At 33.1% G+C, this 13,379-nt stretch overlaps 1 protein-coding gene across 1 annotated transcript in view; it reads left to right on the forward strand.

The window, feature by feature from the left end:
- LOC120345336 (AP-3 complex subunit beta-1-like) overlaps positions 1-13,379 on the forward strand; it is a 36,956-nt gene that overhangs the window by 20,661 nt on the left and 2,916 nt on the right. Inside the window, exons 10-20 of the mRNA XM_039414751.2 lie at positions 164-296; positions 381-490; positions 1,273-1,449; positions 3,661-3,850; positions 3,937-4,055; positions 4,543-4,660; positions 6,394-6,543; positions 7,345-7,503; positions 9,602-9,723; positions 10,403-10,485; positions 10,806-10,911. Of these exons, the coding sequence (XP_039270685.2) occupies positions 164-296; positions 381-490; positions 1,273-1,449; positions 3,661-3,850; positions 3,937-4,055; positions 4,543-4,660; positions 6,394-6,543; positions 7,345-7,503; positions 9,602-9,723; positions 10,403-10,485; positions 10,806-10,911 (1,467 nt within the window). The remainder of the gene's footprint in view (positions 1-163; positions 297-380; positions 491-1,272; positions 1,450-3,660; positions 3,851-3,936; positions 4,056-4,542; positions 4,661-6,393; positions 6,544-7,344; positions 7,504-9,601; positions 9,724-10,402; positions 10,486-10,805; positions 10,912-13,379) is intronic.

Raw genomic sequence — 13,379 nt, forward strand, 5'->3', positions numbered from 1 at the left:
ACAACCTGCTGAGGTTTTTCGCTGGGAAATTCTGCCAACGCCTTTTCATAAATCCCCCCATTGTCTCCTTTGTTAATTTATCTAGAAATTACATTTTATTGCTTCTTTTCACACCATATTTTCTATTGTTTCCGCTTCTTAAAAATGTCAAATTTCATTACAGACTTACGTAAGAAGTTCTGACAAGCAGTTCGTGGCTCACACAATACAGGCGATCGGAAGGTGCGCTACCAACATTGCAGAAGTGACAGACACGTGTCTGTCTGGTCTTGTCGGCTTGCTTTCAAATCGAGATGGTCAGCACATTTCTTGTTTATATTATTATTGAATATGAATTTTTATTTGAAATTGACTTTTATTATAAATTTTTCACTTCACAGAAAGTGTCGTTGCCGAAAGCATTGTCGTCATCAAAAAACTACTTCAAATGAATCCATCGCAACACAGCGAGATAATTAATCACATGTCAAAATTATTTGACAACATTCAAGTATGTTCTTTTCAACGCCTTTTATTTGTCCGTTTGTAATAAAATACTTTTTTGAAGTGCCAACACCCAGTTTACCCAAGATTTCCTCACAATGAAACGGCTTATGTGATGATATTTAATAGGCTTATGGGATATTTAAATTATTTTTTTGGTTTAACAATTTCATTGTCGCCTTTAACCAAAATGTTTCATGGTTGATCGAAATTTTAATAACTGTATCGACCCGGTTACTCTACCTTTGTTTACTTTTCAATTGAAATTGTAAATCTTATACACTGTGAGTAAAATATGTCTAAATCGAAAAAAAAAGATTTATTTCGAAATTATGTCTTTTTTTATGTTAATATTTTTTTATTTTCTGGACATATTACGAAATGGAGAAGTTCTTCAATAATAGTAAATGTTCATGATTTTAGGAAAAATGTATAATATTTTACTTTCAAATCTCATCTGTTTGTGTATGATTGTAGCTGAAACTTCCATTAATCTGGGACGCCTTGCACAAAAGTTTTGTAAATTGAATATTGTATTTATGTATTTTTGATTGTACGACCCAAAAAACAGAACCCAGTCATTTTTTCACATATTCAAGAAAGAACATAACTTGTGGGCAAAGCGTCCTAGATTAATTACTGAAACATGAATTCAAGTGCTAATAAATTACTTCATTTTCATAGAAGTAATCAAGAAATTCATGTGTTCCATTTTTTTTATCTGTAATTTGTTTTAACTCATTGAAAATGCTTATTCATTAAGTCCCTCTCCTATTTTGATATTTTTAGGTTGGAATGGCCAGAGCTAGTATATTGTGGTTAATTGGTGAATACAGTGAGTACGTACCAAAAATTGCACCAGATGTTTTGCGAAGAGTTGCTAAAAATTTTACTTCGGAAGAAGACATCGTCAAGCTTCAGGCTATAAATCTAGCGGCAAAATTGTTCGTGACTAATTATAAGCAAGTGGGTGATTAAAATGCACGAATTAAAAATAAAGTTACCGCTATTTTGAATTACTGATTACTTTCATTTTTCCATATGCAGGATTAACGGATTTAATAATGCCTGAGGTTATTATTATTGTCTAGAAATTGAAAAGTACCTCGGCTTTCGAAAATATGCTCGCGTGCGATACAATCACGATCTTTTTTTTCGCCTTGTTCACGAATAACCATAATTGCTTAATTATTATGTATATTGCATCAGCAAAAAATGTATTTTTTAATTTTTCTACTAGTAAATATAATTACCTACTTATATATTTGATTAATTATTTTAAAGAAAATTTACACCACTAGAAAAGCTCAATTAAAATGTTAGATATCAAGTGGACTCGTAGGCTATTCATTACTTCTTTGTAATATATGAAACTTCTTTTATTAGGATGACGGAAAGAGTCTAGGATATTACTACTAGTAATGCGTTCAAAAAATATTTCATTTTTATTGGCATAAAAATACCTGGACATATTTGGTGAAAATTAGTCTACTAAAAGATTTAAAGATAGTAGTATATTTTACTTTTTTAGACTAAATATTCGCCATAAAGCTAGATATCATATTTGAGGTCAGAATAACCTTTTTGCAAATAACAAGATGAATCGCAAGATTGATATCTATGTAGATTATTTTGACTCAACCTTTTAGCCAGTAAACAAAATTGGTTTTTCGAGTTCACTTAATCGCTTTAAGACTCTAATATGCTATCAATATTTATTCTAGCAAAAACCATGATGCTTATCTATAGTAGATGAACCTGAATACCCATTCATCAAATATTCAATAATGAAGTCGACAAAAGTTTGAGGTTTTATCCAAAAATGGATATATGGAGGTTACACAAAGTCTTTTTTAAATTACATAAAGAATTTATCGGTTACCTTTAGTTTGTTGGTCCCCACAGATGTATAAATGAACTGAAAAACTCAAAGAAACACTGATTAAAATAAAACGAACCAAGTTTGAAAGATATATTGAAAAGAGACTCCATAACAAAATTGAAAACGTAACAGGATTTTATAAAGATAAATAACATTGCAAAGATGAATTTCGTGTGTGAAATGCTGAAGTCGTATTATTAAAGTATTATCCAACACCACAAATATTATGGGGAAAATGCGGCTGACATTTATGTCATCATGAAAAGTCCTTCCAAGTATACTTACGTATTATGTATGAATGGCTGCCTATGTTAATCGTTTTTTAAAAGCCTTTCATTGTTAACAAAAATCTGTACAGACAACCGCAGATAGGTGAGGGTATACTATAATTTGGAAATACCGGAACCTCCCCTTTTCAGCATTGTCTACCCAATTTGTTACATCCCGGGTGGGGTGGTGGACATGGGTTATTAAGTCTAATGTTTTAACTACTAGGCCACTTGCTTAGAGAGAAATATTGCTGCACAACTTCCAAAAAAAAAATTTTTTTTCGACTCATCTATTTGCTTCTGCAATAAATTTTTGCAAAAAATGTGTCTCAGTCTAATCTGTTTATTTTCAAAACATGTTAATACCACAATACATCGTGCATCAGATCTGAAAATTGCCGTTTCCATACCATCAGATAAGATTTTAATAAAATGCTTTTTTTTTTAGCTCAAATGGATTGCAAAAACCACTGTTTGGTGCTATTTATAATTTACTGCAGTGGTGCCGTCCTGTGTTTGTCAATGCCTGAAATATCTTTATCTGATATATCTAGTCTTTGTTGAAGTTTCAATCGTGAATGACCCTTTTTGGTGCTAAATATTTACAGTGATAAAATTTTTGTATTTCAATCTAATTTTTAATTGTTTTTTCATGATTTTGCTGATTAAATTTTTGTTTAGATAAGCATGTGTTTCTATTTGACAATGCTTTATTCTTTTACTGGTTATACTTTTCGTAAAGTTGTATGAAATTGTTCTGGTCATTTATATTGGAATATTGATAAGCGTTATTTAATACCAAGTCATGGAAAGTTACATTTTTCTTGAATAAAAATGTGCCTTTGTGAGCTATGTTTGGAATTTTTTTTCTCATTTTAGTGTTCATTGTCTCATTTATTTTCGTCATGTTCTCAAAAGGTCAAAAAAAGAATTACATTCTGAATACCACATACAATAGTTCAGCATTTTGCAAGCTAATACCTAATTCTATCGCTAGGTAACCATGTGTATCATTTCATATCACAGACCAAACTTTTGACGCAATACGTTCTGCAACTTGCTAAATACGACCAAAATTATGACATTCGTGACCGTGCACGCTTCATACGACACCTAATCCTGCCAAGCTCTGAAAATGGAGGGGTCTTGCAAAAACATGCCAAGAAAATTCTACTCTCACCCAAGCCAGCACCTGTTCTAGAATCACCTTTTAAAAGTATGTTGATTTTATATAACAGTACGTTACTTTCGTATTTTTACTGTTTCATAAAATTTAATGATTTCTCGTAAAATCTTTTATAGACAGAGACCAATTTCAGCTTGGCTCGCTATCTCATAGTATCAACTCAGAGGCAAATGGTTATCAGAAACTTCCGGATTTTCCAGAAACTAAGCCTGATACTTCTGTTAGAAATGTTGAGGTAATTTTCCTATTTATTACATCTCCTTTTTTACTACAAGATGAGCTATCGAAAAATATCTTGCAGGCTTTTCAAGACAACTTATGCCTTGGAAGACCAAGTCAGTATCGCAACCTATCCAAGTCTTCTTGCGAGACAATTTCATTTGATGAAAGAATAAGAATGCGCCCCGAATTAATTATCTTGACCAAATAGTCTTTTGGATAAGTTTTGCAAAGAACTATGATTTACTCAATTTAAGCAGCTTATATATCGGATAGATCAAATCAGAGCTTCCAACTCCTTGGCTCAATTTAGGTGCTTTTTGTGCAAGAAGTTTGTTGGTCCATCTTCGCCCCATTTAATTTTTCAAGTGGTCAATGTGACCACATTAAAAGTTAGTGTCGGGCAGTACAGCAATTTTAAATTGATAAAGTATCCAAATTTTATCGTTACAAATTTTTAAATTCATTTTGCCTGATAAATTCCAATACGAATAAATTACCAGGTTCCTACATGGACAAAGAAATCAAGACCAGGACAAACCAAGAAACCTGCCAAAGTGAAATCATTTTATTCTGATAAATCAAGCGAAAGTGAATCTGGAAGTGCAACTGAAGATTCTGGTCAGTAATAACTAGTATTCAGATATTTTGATTTTGGAATGTAATTATTATTTGGAAATTCAAGCTTGAGTCATAGTTAAAATACTTAAATTACAACATACATACATTCTAGGCGCTCCAGAAGTATGTGTACCAATATGGAGGTAACTACTTTTGTTTGCCTACTTTACACCAAGTTATATAAATGGACTGAAACCTATGGGCCGGGGGTATCTTCAGTGGTGGGATTTAGCTGGTTCGTACCGGTTCTATAGAACCGTCTCGCAGAATTTTATGAGATCAGCGAACCGGTTAGCATTACTAAAAAAACATGTAACAGAACCGGCCGAAAAATACGACTTTGTTGATGGAAGCGGCTGACAAAAAATTTGAGTACAAAATCTGACAAAAAAACGGGAGTACCACATTATGAACATTCCTGGCCCACCCTCTGTAATCACATTTGTAAACTCAATGCTATGAATTTTGCATCATATTTAATATAGATAATTGCAATAGCAACTTACAGTACCCAAAAAGAATTTTACTTTACAATAACACATTGTAATATCATTCTTATTGTAATTTCATAAGTTTAATGGAAGTAAAGTAAATATTAGAATCGGGATATGCAAACAGATCCATATTACTTTAACAACTGCTATTTCAACAGGAAGACATTTAAAATTACGTTATTGGCATGTTATTCTGATATAAAACTTAATGAACCCATTTTATAAGCTTTCGGCATATATTTTTATCAATAAATTGGTCATTTCGAATCAAATGTATATGGAAGTGTTAGATGTCAAAATTCATGTTGTGATACATTACCTTAAAGTTCAATAAAGTTTAACGTTCACTATTTACTAAAGAATTGCCCACCCATTTTTACACCCTGAGGGGATGAGTATTTGTTTTGAACCCATAATCCCCAATCTGATGTCAAAATAGTCTAACGATATAACACTGGGATGTGCAACATTTTTTGTCGGTGGGCCGTATCACCGACATCAGACATCTAGCCGGCCACACAAAAAAATTAGTTTTTCTATTTATACAACGAATTATTGGTGGGACACTTGAAATTTCTAGTTTTCATAACATTTGTTAACAATGTTAGAGAAGAAAATGCGGCTACCGCTCAGCTTTACAGTAATGAAAGCGGCGTGCAACATTGCACAAGATTCAATGCAGCTATTGGAGCAAATAACATGTATTTTTACCCATGTAAGCGCCTTTTTAAACATAAACTGTTAGATTAGGATTTTTTGCTTGAGTATTGACAAGTGCCACACGAAATGGCTTGGCGGGCCTGTTCTGCACCCCTGCTCTAACATCCTGCCACAAATTCCATTTTGTGTGCTTATTTTAATCATTTAATCGAGTTTTATAACTACCGTACTCAAACACATTGTATGCTATTCGCTGTGACCGCTACGTTTCAAATCAGTTTATCGCCTACTGTTCAACAATCATTCTATCTGAAGTATTTTTTTACTGCTTGGTTGGCGTCCGTCACTCTTCTATAGTAGATTAGTTATGATTTACCACCATTAGTTGTTTCTATTTGATTTCCCCTGAATATTTTTTACATTGGAGAATTACAAAAATTGAGTTGAAATCTAACCTTTTGCTATCGCCTTCATTTCTAAATCAGGCCGCAAAAAAGCGCAAGCATTTTACTATCGACCCTTTCGCTTCTATCTGCCAATGACTAAATATTCTTTGACTGTAACTTCTCTATTCTCCAGAATCTGATTCAGGCTCAGGAAGCGAGTCAGGGTCGGCGTCGAGCGACGAGGAAAGCACGGAAGGACCTGATTCAAGAGTGAGTGACTCTGATGCATTGAGTCAACCACCTCGAACAAAAGAACCCAGCTCTGATGAACAGTCGGATTCTGGTAAGCACCCAAGATTTTTCTGACTCAATGTTAAGCAATTTGAAAGTTTAAGGTAATTTCTGTTGTTGTTGTCAGCATATCTGGCAAATAAATATGTGATAAACCTATAAATTCTGAAAAACATTATGACTAACCTGTAAAAAATTTTCTATTGCATTTTTTATTGTTTTTTAAATAAGAAATTTAGAGATTTTCATTATAGAGATATTGTATTTTATGTAATTTCTGATTGAATTATTCCTTAGATGATAATAGAAATAAAAAAATAATGAAACCATTTTTTTGATACAGATGTGTGATTGATTTTTTTTTAAGTATTTCTTATAGTGCATATAAATAATATACTTTTTTAAGTTCTAATTGAAACTTCGACAATTATTGTTATTGAGACCAGAATTGCTAAAAAATTAGAACATTAAAATTTCTTGATTGTCCGCAAGCTGGTGTAATTTACATGCTTCGTTTCTCACTTAGACATTTTGTGTGGTGATGCCAACAAAATTAAAAATTGAAATTACTTGCAGTGGTTTGGCAACCGGATGTCAGCATTGTTTGTCTGAATAAGTGGTTAAAGATTGTTGTTGTCGCTAAAAGACAGTTACTTTTATTCAACTCAAAAAATTCTGTGGGCTCAATATGATTCGTTTTTCACTTCGACATTTTGTGTGGTGAAGTTAACAAAATTAAAACGACTTGTAGGGGTCCCGCAACCCGATGACATCATTGCTCTCTTGTTTGTCTGTATATTTTGTTCAGCAGTTTGTCTAAGTCTGAGTTTTGGTAAATATTAACATTTTTCAGGATCATCTGATTCATACTCTGAGTCTAGTTCAGGAACAGATTCTGATGCTTCGTCCTCTCCACCTCCATCTCCTTCACCAACAAAAAAGAAAGCAACAAAAAATGTCGTAAATAAAACTAAAGAAAAGAAACCAGTATCATTACTTGACTTGGATGATTGTAAGTTTTGGAAAAAAAATTTTTTTTTTTAATTCACATGTGTGCTACGTGCAGGGTTGTTTAATATGGGACAATTATTTGAATACATTCTAGATTTATTAAATTCTTGACTTTTCGAATTCTTTGTGAAAAGTTTTTTTGCCCTCAAGGCATATACACATTTACAAGTGTTCTATTAGCTTGTAACAAACTGTAATACACATCACCAAAGCAGCACCCCCACAGAAACATGTGAACAAATAATAATTACCAAGTAACAGCAAGTAATGGCGCAAATGATTACAATTGTGTGGTAAAGTAATCAGAGCAAACCATTCACAATTTTTCATTTGGAAATGTGCCATATATGGCATTATGGCAAATAGACTTATTATGATTATACATTTACCGGTAATTAGGGCTGTCCAAGCGAACCAAATATTCGAAATCGAATCGAATCGCAAATTATTCGAATCGTTTTTCGGCTAATTTTCGAATCGCTAAAATTAGGTACCGGTACATAAAGCGGAAACCACCTTTACGGGATGTTTTTCATCGGGCAAGCGGCGGCGCTCCGAGCTCAGACCACTCTCGCTCCCGGCTTGCTTAATTGGTTTCCCGATATTTCTCTCGCCTTCATTTTGTGATAAACATGTCATTACTAATGCCCGCCCGGTGGCACGTGATTAGCCATTTCATGCATGGTCATCATAACAAGGTATAGTCGATCGTGACGTTTTTGAGAGAGAACAAGGAGAAAAAGGAGACAATTTAGAAAACGATAGTTCTATAAATAGAATCGATTTGAAGCTGTTGAGTTAGTTATCATAGGAACATGGTACAGGCAACTCAAAGCTGAAACAGGTGTTTTGGGATCCTTATGATGGCAATACCTTCTTTAAATGGAATTTGTAATTTCTCATGATGGCATTACTGTATTATCCATCTATATACCAAGACAAATAATTGCACTCTTGCATTTTGATGGCTGTTGTACACTAACAATATTATAGTCCTCAAATAATATTGTCATCAAACTAGCTTGGAATTTTTAAATGCAATTTTGAACTTGAGCAACAGTTTTATCTATATTGATGGTTGTTATTATATTGCTGAAATTTACACAAAAAAACATAAAGACTAGTGAATAGGATTAAAATAGCATCTACAGGCTTTATATGTCCTACTAAAACTGAATCCATCAAAATTGAGATTGCAATTTTTGAATAGTGCAATTTTTACTCTTAACACTCACAGTTTTCGAGACCCAAATTTTGGAGTTCTCCAATTTTTTTGACCAGTTCATACAAGCGTGTGATCTCCTTTGATGTAACTGCACATACGTTACCACAACATCGAAGGGCAGGCGTTTATTGTATAATAGAGACAGATTTACTATTGCGCAACAATATTCGATTATTCGGTTCGATTCGGCGAAAATATTCGATTCGATTCGAATCAAAAAATTATTCGATTTTGGACAGCCCTACCGGTAATACTTCCCTATTATGCTACATTATATGTGCAGAAAGATTCATGATTCATATCTATTACGATAACTTTTGACCATGTAAAAATAGAAACGAGAATATCGGTTAGAAACCGAAGACTTATCGATCGATAGTTAGGGGATCCCCCAAAACAGAAACTGCAGTTTCGATTCATCCGCTCTTGTAACTTGCGCACTGCGCATCGCACACACACACTCGGCGGGTTTCAAAATTCTCTCGCTTTACAAAAATCTAGATCACTATATCAATAATTGATTGATAACTCGCTAATTATACGACATAATTCGCCCAAAATCAATAGGATTCTGGTCCGAGATAAGATGAATGCACATGCAAAATCTGGAGCAGATTCAATCCCGCTTTCGTGAGATATCGCGTGCATCTAACAGACACACACACACACAGACAGACATACAGACAGACATACAAATACCTATCAATATACTTACCGATCTTAAGATCGATAAGTAACAACGACTACCGACTTGGTAGTCGTACCGAGGTACTACTGTATTCAAATTAATTCTAAAATGCACTCGGGATAATAGGTTATTCGATTTTGACTATTCATAGTTGGTTTTGTTATCTTTCCTAATCTTATTTTTCAGTCGGCGGATCCCAAGTTACTAACTCAGTGTCATCAACAACCCCAGCTCAGATCTTATCACCTTTGACAGCTGATTTGCAAGGACTTTCGCTCGATAATACTTCGAACAATACATCTGGAATGGTAAAGTGCTATAAATTTTAAATACAAAATCATAGAATGAAAGGTTTTGTTACTGTACATTTAATGAAACCGTAGAATTGGCGCTTTCGTTAGAACCATCTTGATTGTACTGTTGAATTATGCCCATACCATTTTTTAAAACAAAGTTTTATATTACAATATCTAGAATTCATAATGTCATTTAATCGAATTGGTTGGGCTTAGGCCATCATTTTTTTCCCATTTTCCTTATTTTAGTTCTATTATGTGTTCGGGGACTGTATGTGTTAGCCAACTAAATATAACCCCTGCCCATAGGTTTCAATCAGTCCAGTTACACAACTTGATGTAAAGTAGGTAAACATACCTCCATATTGGTACACACATTTCTGGAGCGCCATGGAATGAATCAATGGTCAATGCAATGGTATAGCTTTCCATGTTTTGACTTATTTTCCTTAAACCCTTACTTCCTGTTCCAAGAAAGCTATTTTGCATAAGATAAAAACCTTATTTTTTTTTAAACAATTCAATTGATACTACAACTTTAATAATAATTTTGCGAAGTTTTTTGATAATTCAGCAACATTTGATCTCGTACTTCTGGGCTTTAAGGCCTTTAACATAATTAAAAATTGCTACAGGTTTAGATAAGTTTTTGTTTTCCTTGTAGAAGTTACAGAAAGATTCCTTTTTTCAGGATTACTCATTCAATTCTCATACTCCCCAGAAATATGAGCTTTTACATAGAATGACTGGAGAAGGATTATCAGCATCATATAGGTATTGTAGTACATACCGATAATTTATTAAGATATTAGAAAGTACTTTAGAAATTGACATTTGTCAATTTTTCTTTTATAATCCAAATTCATATGACATTTTCCAATTTGATGTTATCAATCATATTGCTGTATAAATTATATTTTTGTATAGAATATTTAAAATATAAATAATTAGCAATGCAGATTTTGGGAGTATCAAGCCAATCTTATAAGAACATTGTCAGTTTACTTACCTAAGTCAATGGAGGAAACAGGGAAAACACATTTTTTTTTGTTGAATGAAATCTATTTTTTCTGAACAAGTTTTATTTATTCCAGGTATACAAGACGACCCTGTATATACAGCAATAAGATGGTTTCAATTGAACTCATGGTAACAAATCATGGTGATGCTCCAATTAATAATATTCGAATGGGGAATAAGGTCAGTATTTAGAATTGTTTAATCATGATTCTTATGAACTGGAATCTTGAATCTGGATGATTATTATTTATAAATCAAAATTAGAGACGGGGAAGTTATCAGGTTATTTGATTCAAATAGATTAATCATTAATAAATTAATATTAAAAGAAATTTTTGGCAAATGATGGCTACTTTGAATTAAAAAAAAAGTGTCACATTCCAGTGCGTATCTACACAATAGCACCTTTCAAATATGTAAGGGCCGATAACTTGCTGTCTGTTACTTATATAAGGAAATTGTTTAATTATAAACAAGTAATTGTTCAAATTTTTTAAGTATTCAAAAATGCCGACCATAAGCTTAAATACTGCTATTTTTGTGAAGTTAAATGCCCTATTAATATATTTTTAAACAATTATTGATGCGGTGGGCTTTATTAATAAGACCTTGAAAATCATGAACTCTTTTTATATAAAACTGATTCCTATATATCCTGGGGGAGATGAAAGAGTTAATAATACCAGTTCATGCTCAACAAGGTTAAAACACTCTGTGAAACAACCTTATCAAGCAAGAAACTAGGAAGAATGGGGTTTCTTGTAAAGTGAAAAGTAAAATCAGTTTTGCGTCTAGCATTGTGGTCATCAGTTGGCCACCGCTGCTCTAAGGAGTTCAGCAATCATTTTTGCACATAATAATCCCAGCAAGCTCAAACAGAGATTTGATGGAAAGTGTGTTCTTGAACCTTTGTCTGATGAGCCATGCATTGCCAGCCAACCAACTGTGAATAATTTATTATCGTTGCATTTTTAAAGTCGCAGAATTATTATAGAATATATGTAACACACAGAAGGTATAGGAGTTCTGTCATTTAACTTTTTTTCCTTCTTTCATTTTACCATTGCTGGACATTATGGATTGGAACAAATGCAGTATATTGATGTATGTAACTTAATGCATATAGCATGTCAATCAGCTAGTCAGTAGTCTGTGCTTTGAAGTGAAAAACTGCAGCACTGCACCTTTGCTGTGTTTTTTTGTTTAAGCTTTACTAGTCATTGATAACTTGCTTCAGAAACTTTTCTAGCAAAATAATTACTACTTAATCCGTCAGTATATGGATATCATCATAAATTGTATGTTTATCGGAATGGATAATTGATAAACATTTAAAATTTATTATAGTCTAGGTCGGCAATTCTCAAACTTTCATGATCTGTAGTCCCTTTCAAAAGACCTTCTACATTTGTGACCCCGTTGTCCTTGTATGAAAATATCTAATTTGGCTTTCAACACATTTCCATTCGTTATTTTATGCACCACACTTAATGATAAAATTAAACGAATCTCTGTCAACTTCTTCACACTAATGCATCATGAATGATACCTAGTGAAGGCCCTTTCTCAGGGTCCCCATAGACCCGATTTACGGCCCTGGGGAGCCAAGGGGCCAGTGCGAGAAATCTGGTCTAGGTGGAATTATTTTGTGTGATGTGTAGAAGATAGTTGTAATGAAAAAGCAATTGGTCGAGTTGATTTTCTTTAAAGTTGGATAACTTGGGAGCAACTCAAACAAGCCTGTCATGTAATAATCCGAATGCTGTCTTTCACAACACTGATTGAATGAAAAAGGGCAATCTAATGCATTACTTAAGACTTTATTTTGCGTTTCGAAACTTTTTTTAACTAAGCCAGTTATAGATCCCTTCACATAGTGCAAAATAGTATAGCTCGGCGACAACCAAATGTCTCACTTAATGTTTGTCCATGCACTCTTTGGTGTTCGTATAGTTTCTGATAGCTTACTAGGTAGACACTTCACAAACATCATTGATAGCTAACATCAAATAATAAGTTTGTAAATTCGCAGCTGTAATTGTATTGTATCTAAAGTTCATTTATTCTTTGGAAAATTTAAAACAAAAAAATACAGCAATAGCATCAATATGTGCATCACTAGTTCTCATTTTTTGATTTATTCAAGAGTATCTTAATTTCACTGACTTCGGAACGTCATTCACCTAATACTATTCATTTGCGTTTGAAGAAACATAAATAATATAGATTCAAAAAATGTTGTAAGCTATAATGTGTGATCAGAAAAACGAAATCGTAATCAACTATCTGAATGAAGCTATATGTTTAACAACTCACTCATGTCAAGTCACTTTGACCATTGGCTGTTTAATATGTTCAAATGGAAATCGTGCTCTATTTTTTTTACAGCAGCGATTTTTTAGCCATATACAAATTCTGCTTTTATGTTGCAATTTTCTGATGATTGTTTTTTTACTGAAATTTGAGGTACTCCTCATTGAAATACTATAATTCCAGTCAGCCTTTGATTTAGTTGCTAAAAAACGGATAATTTATGCCACATTTGATTGAATAGTTGGACATGGTATTGAGAATAGAACTCCGTCAAACAGCTAACATTTTAAACTTTGTGATTTTCCATTTCTCACATTAAATATTGTTGTTGCTGT

The sequence above is a fragment of the Styela clava genome, chromosome 8 (assembly GCF_964204865.1).
Source record: "Styela clava chromosome 8, kaStyClav1.hap1.2, whole genome shotgun sequence".
Taxonomy (NCBI): Eukaryota; Metazoa; Chordata; class Ascidiacea; order Stolidobranchia; family Styelidae; genus Styela; species Styela clava.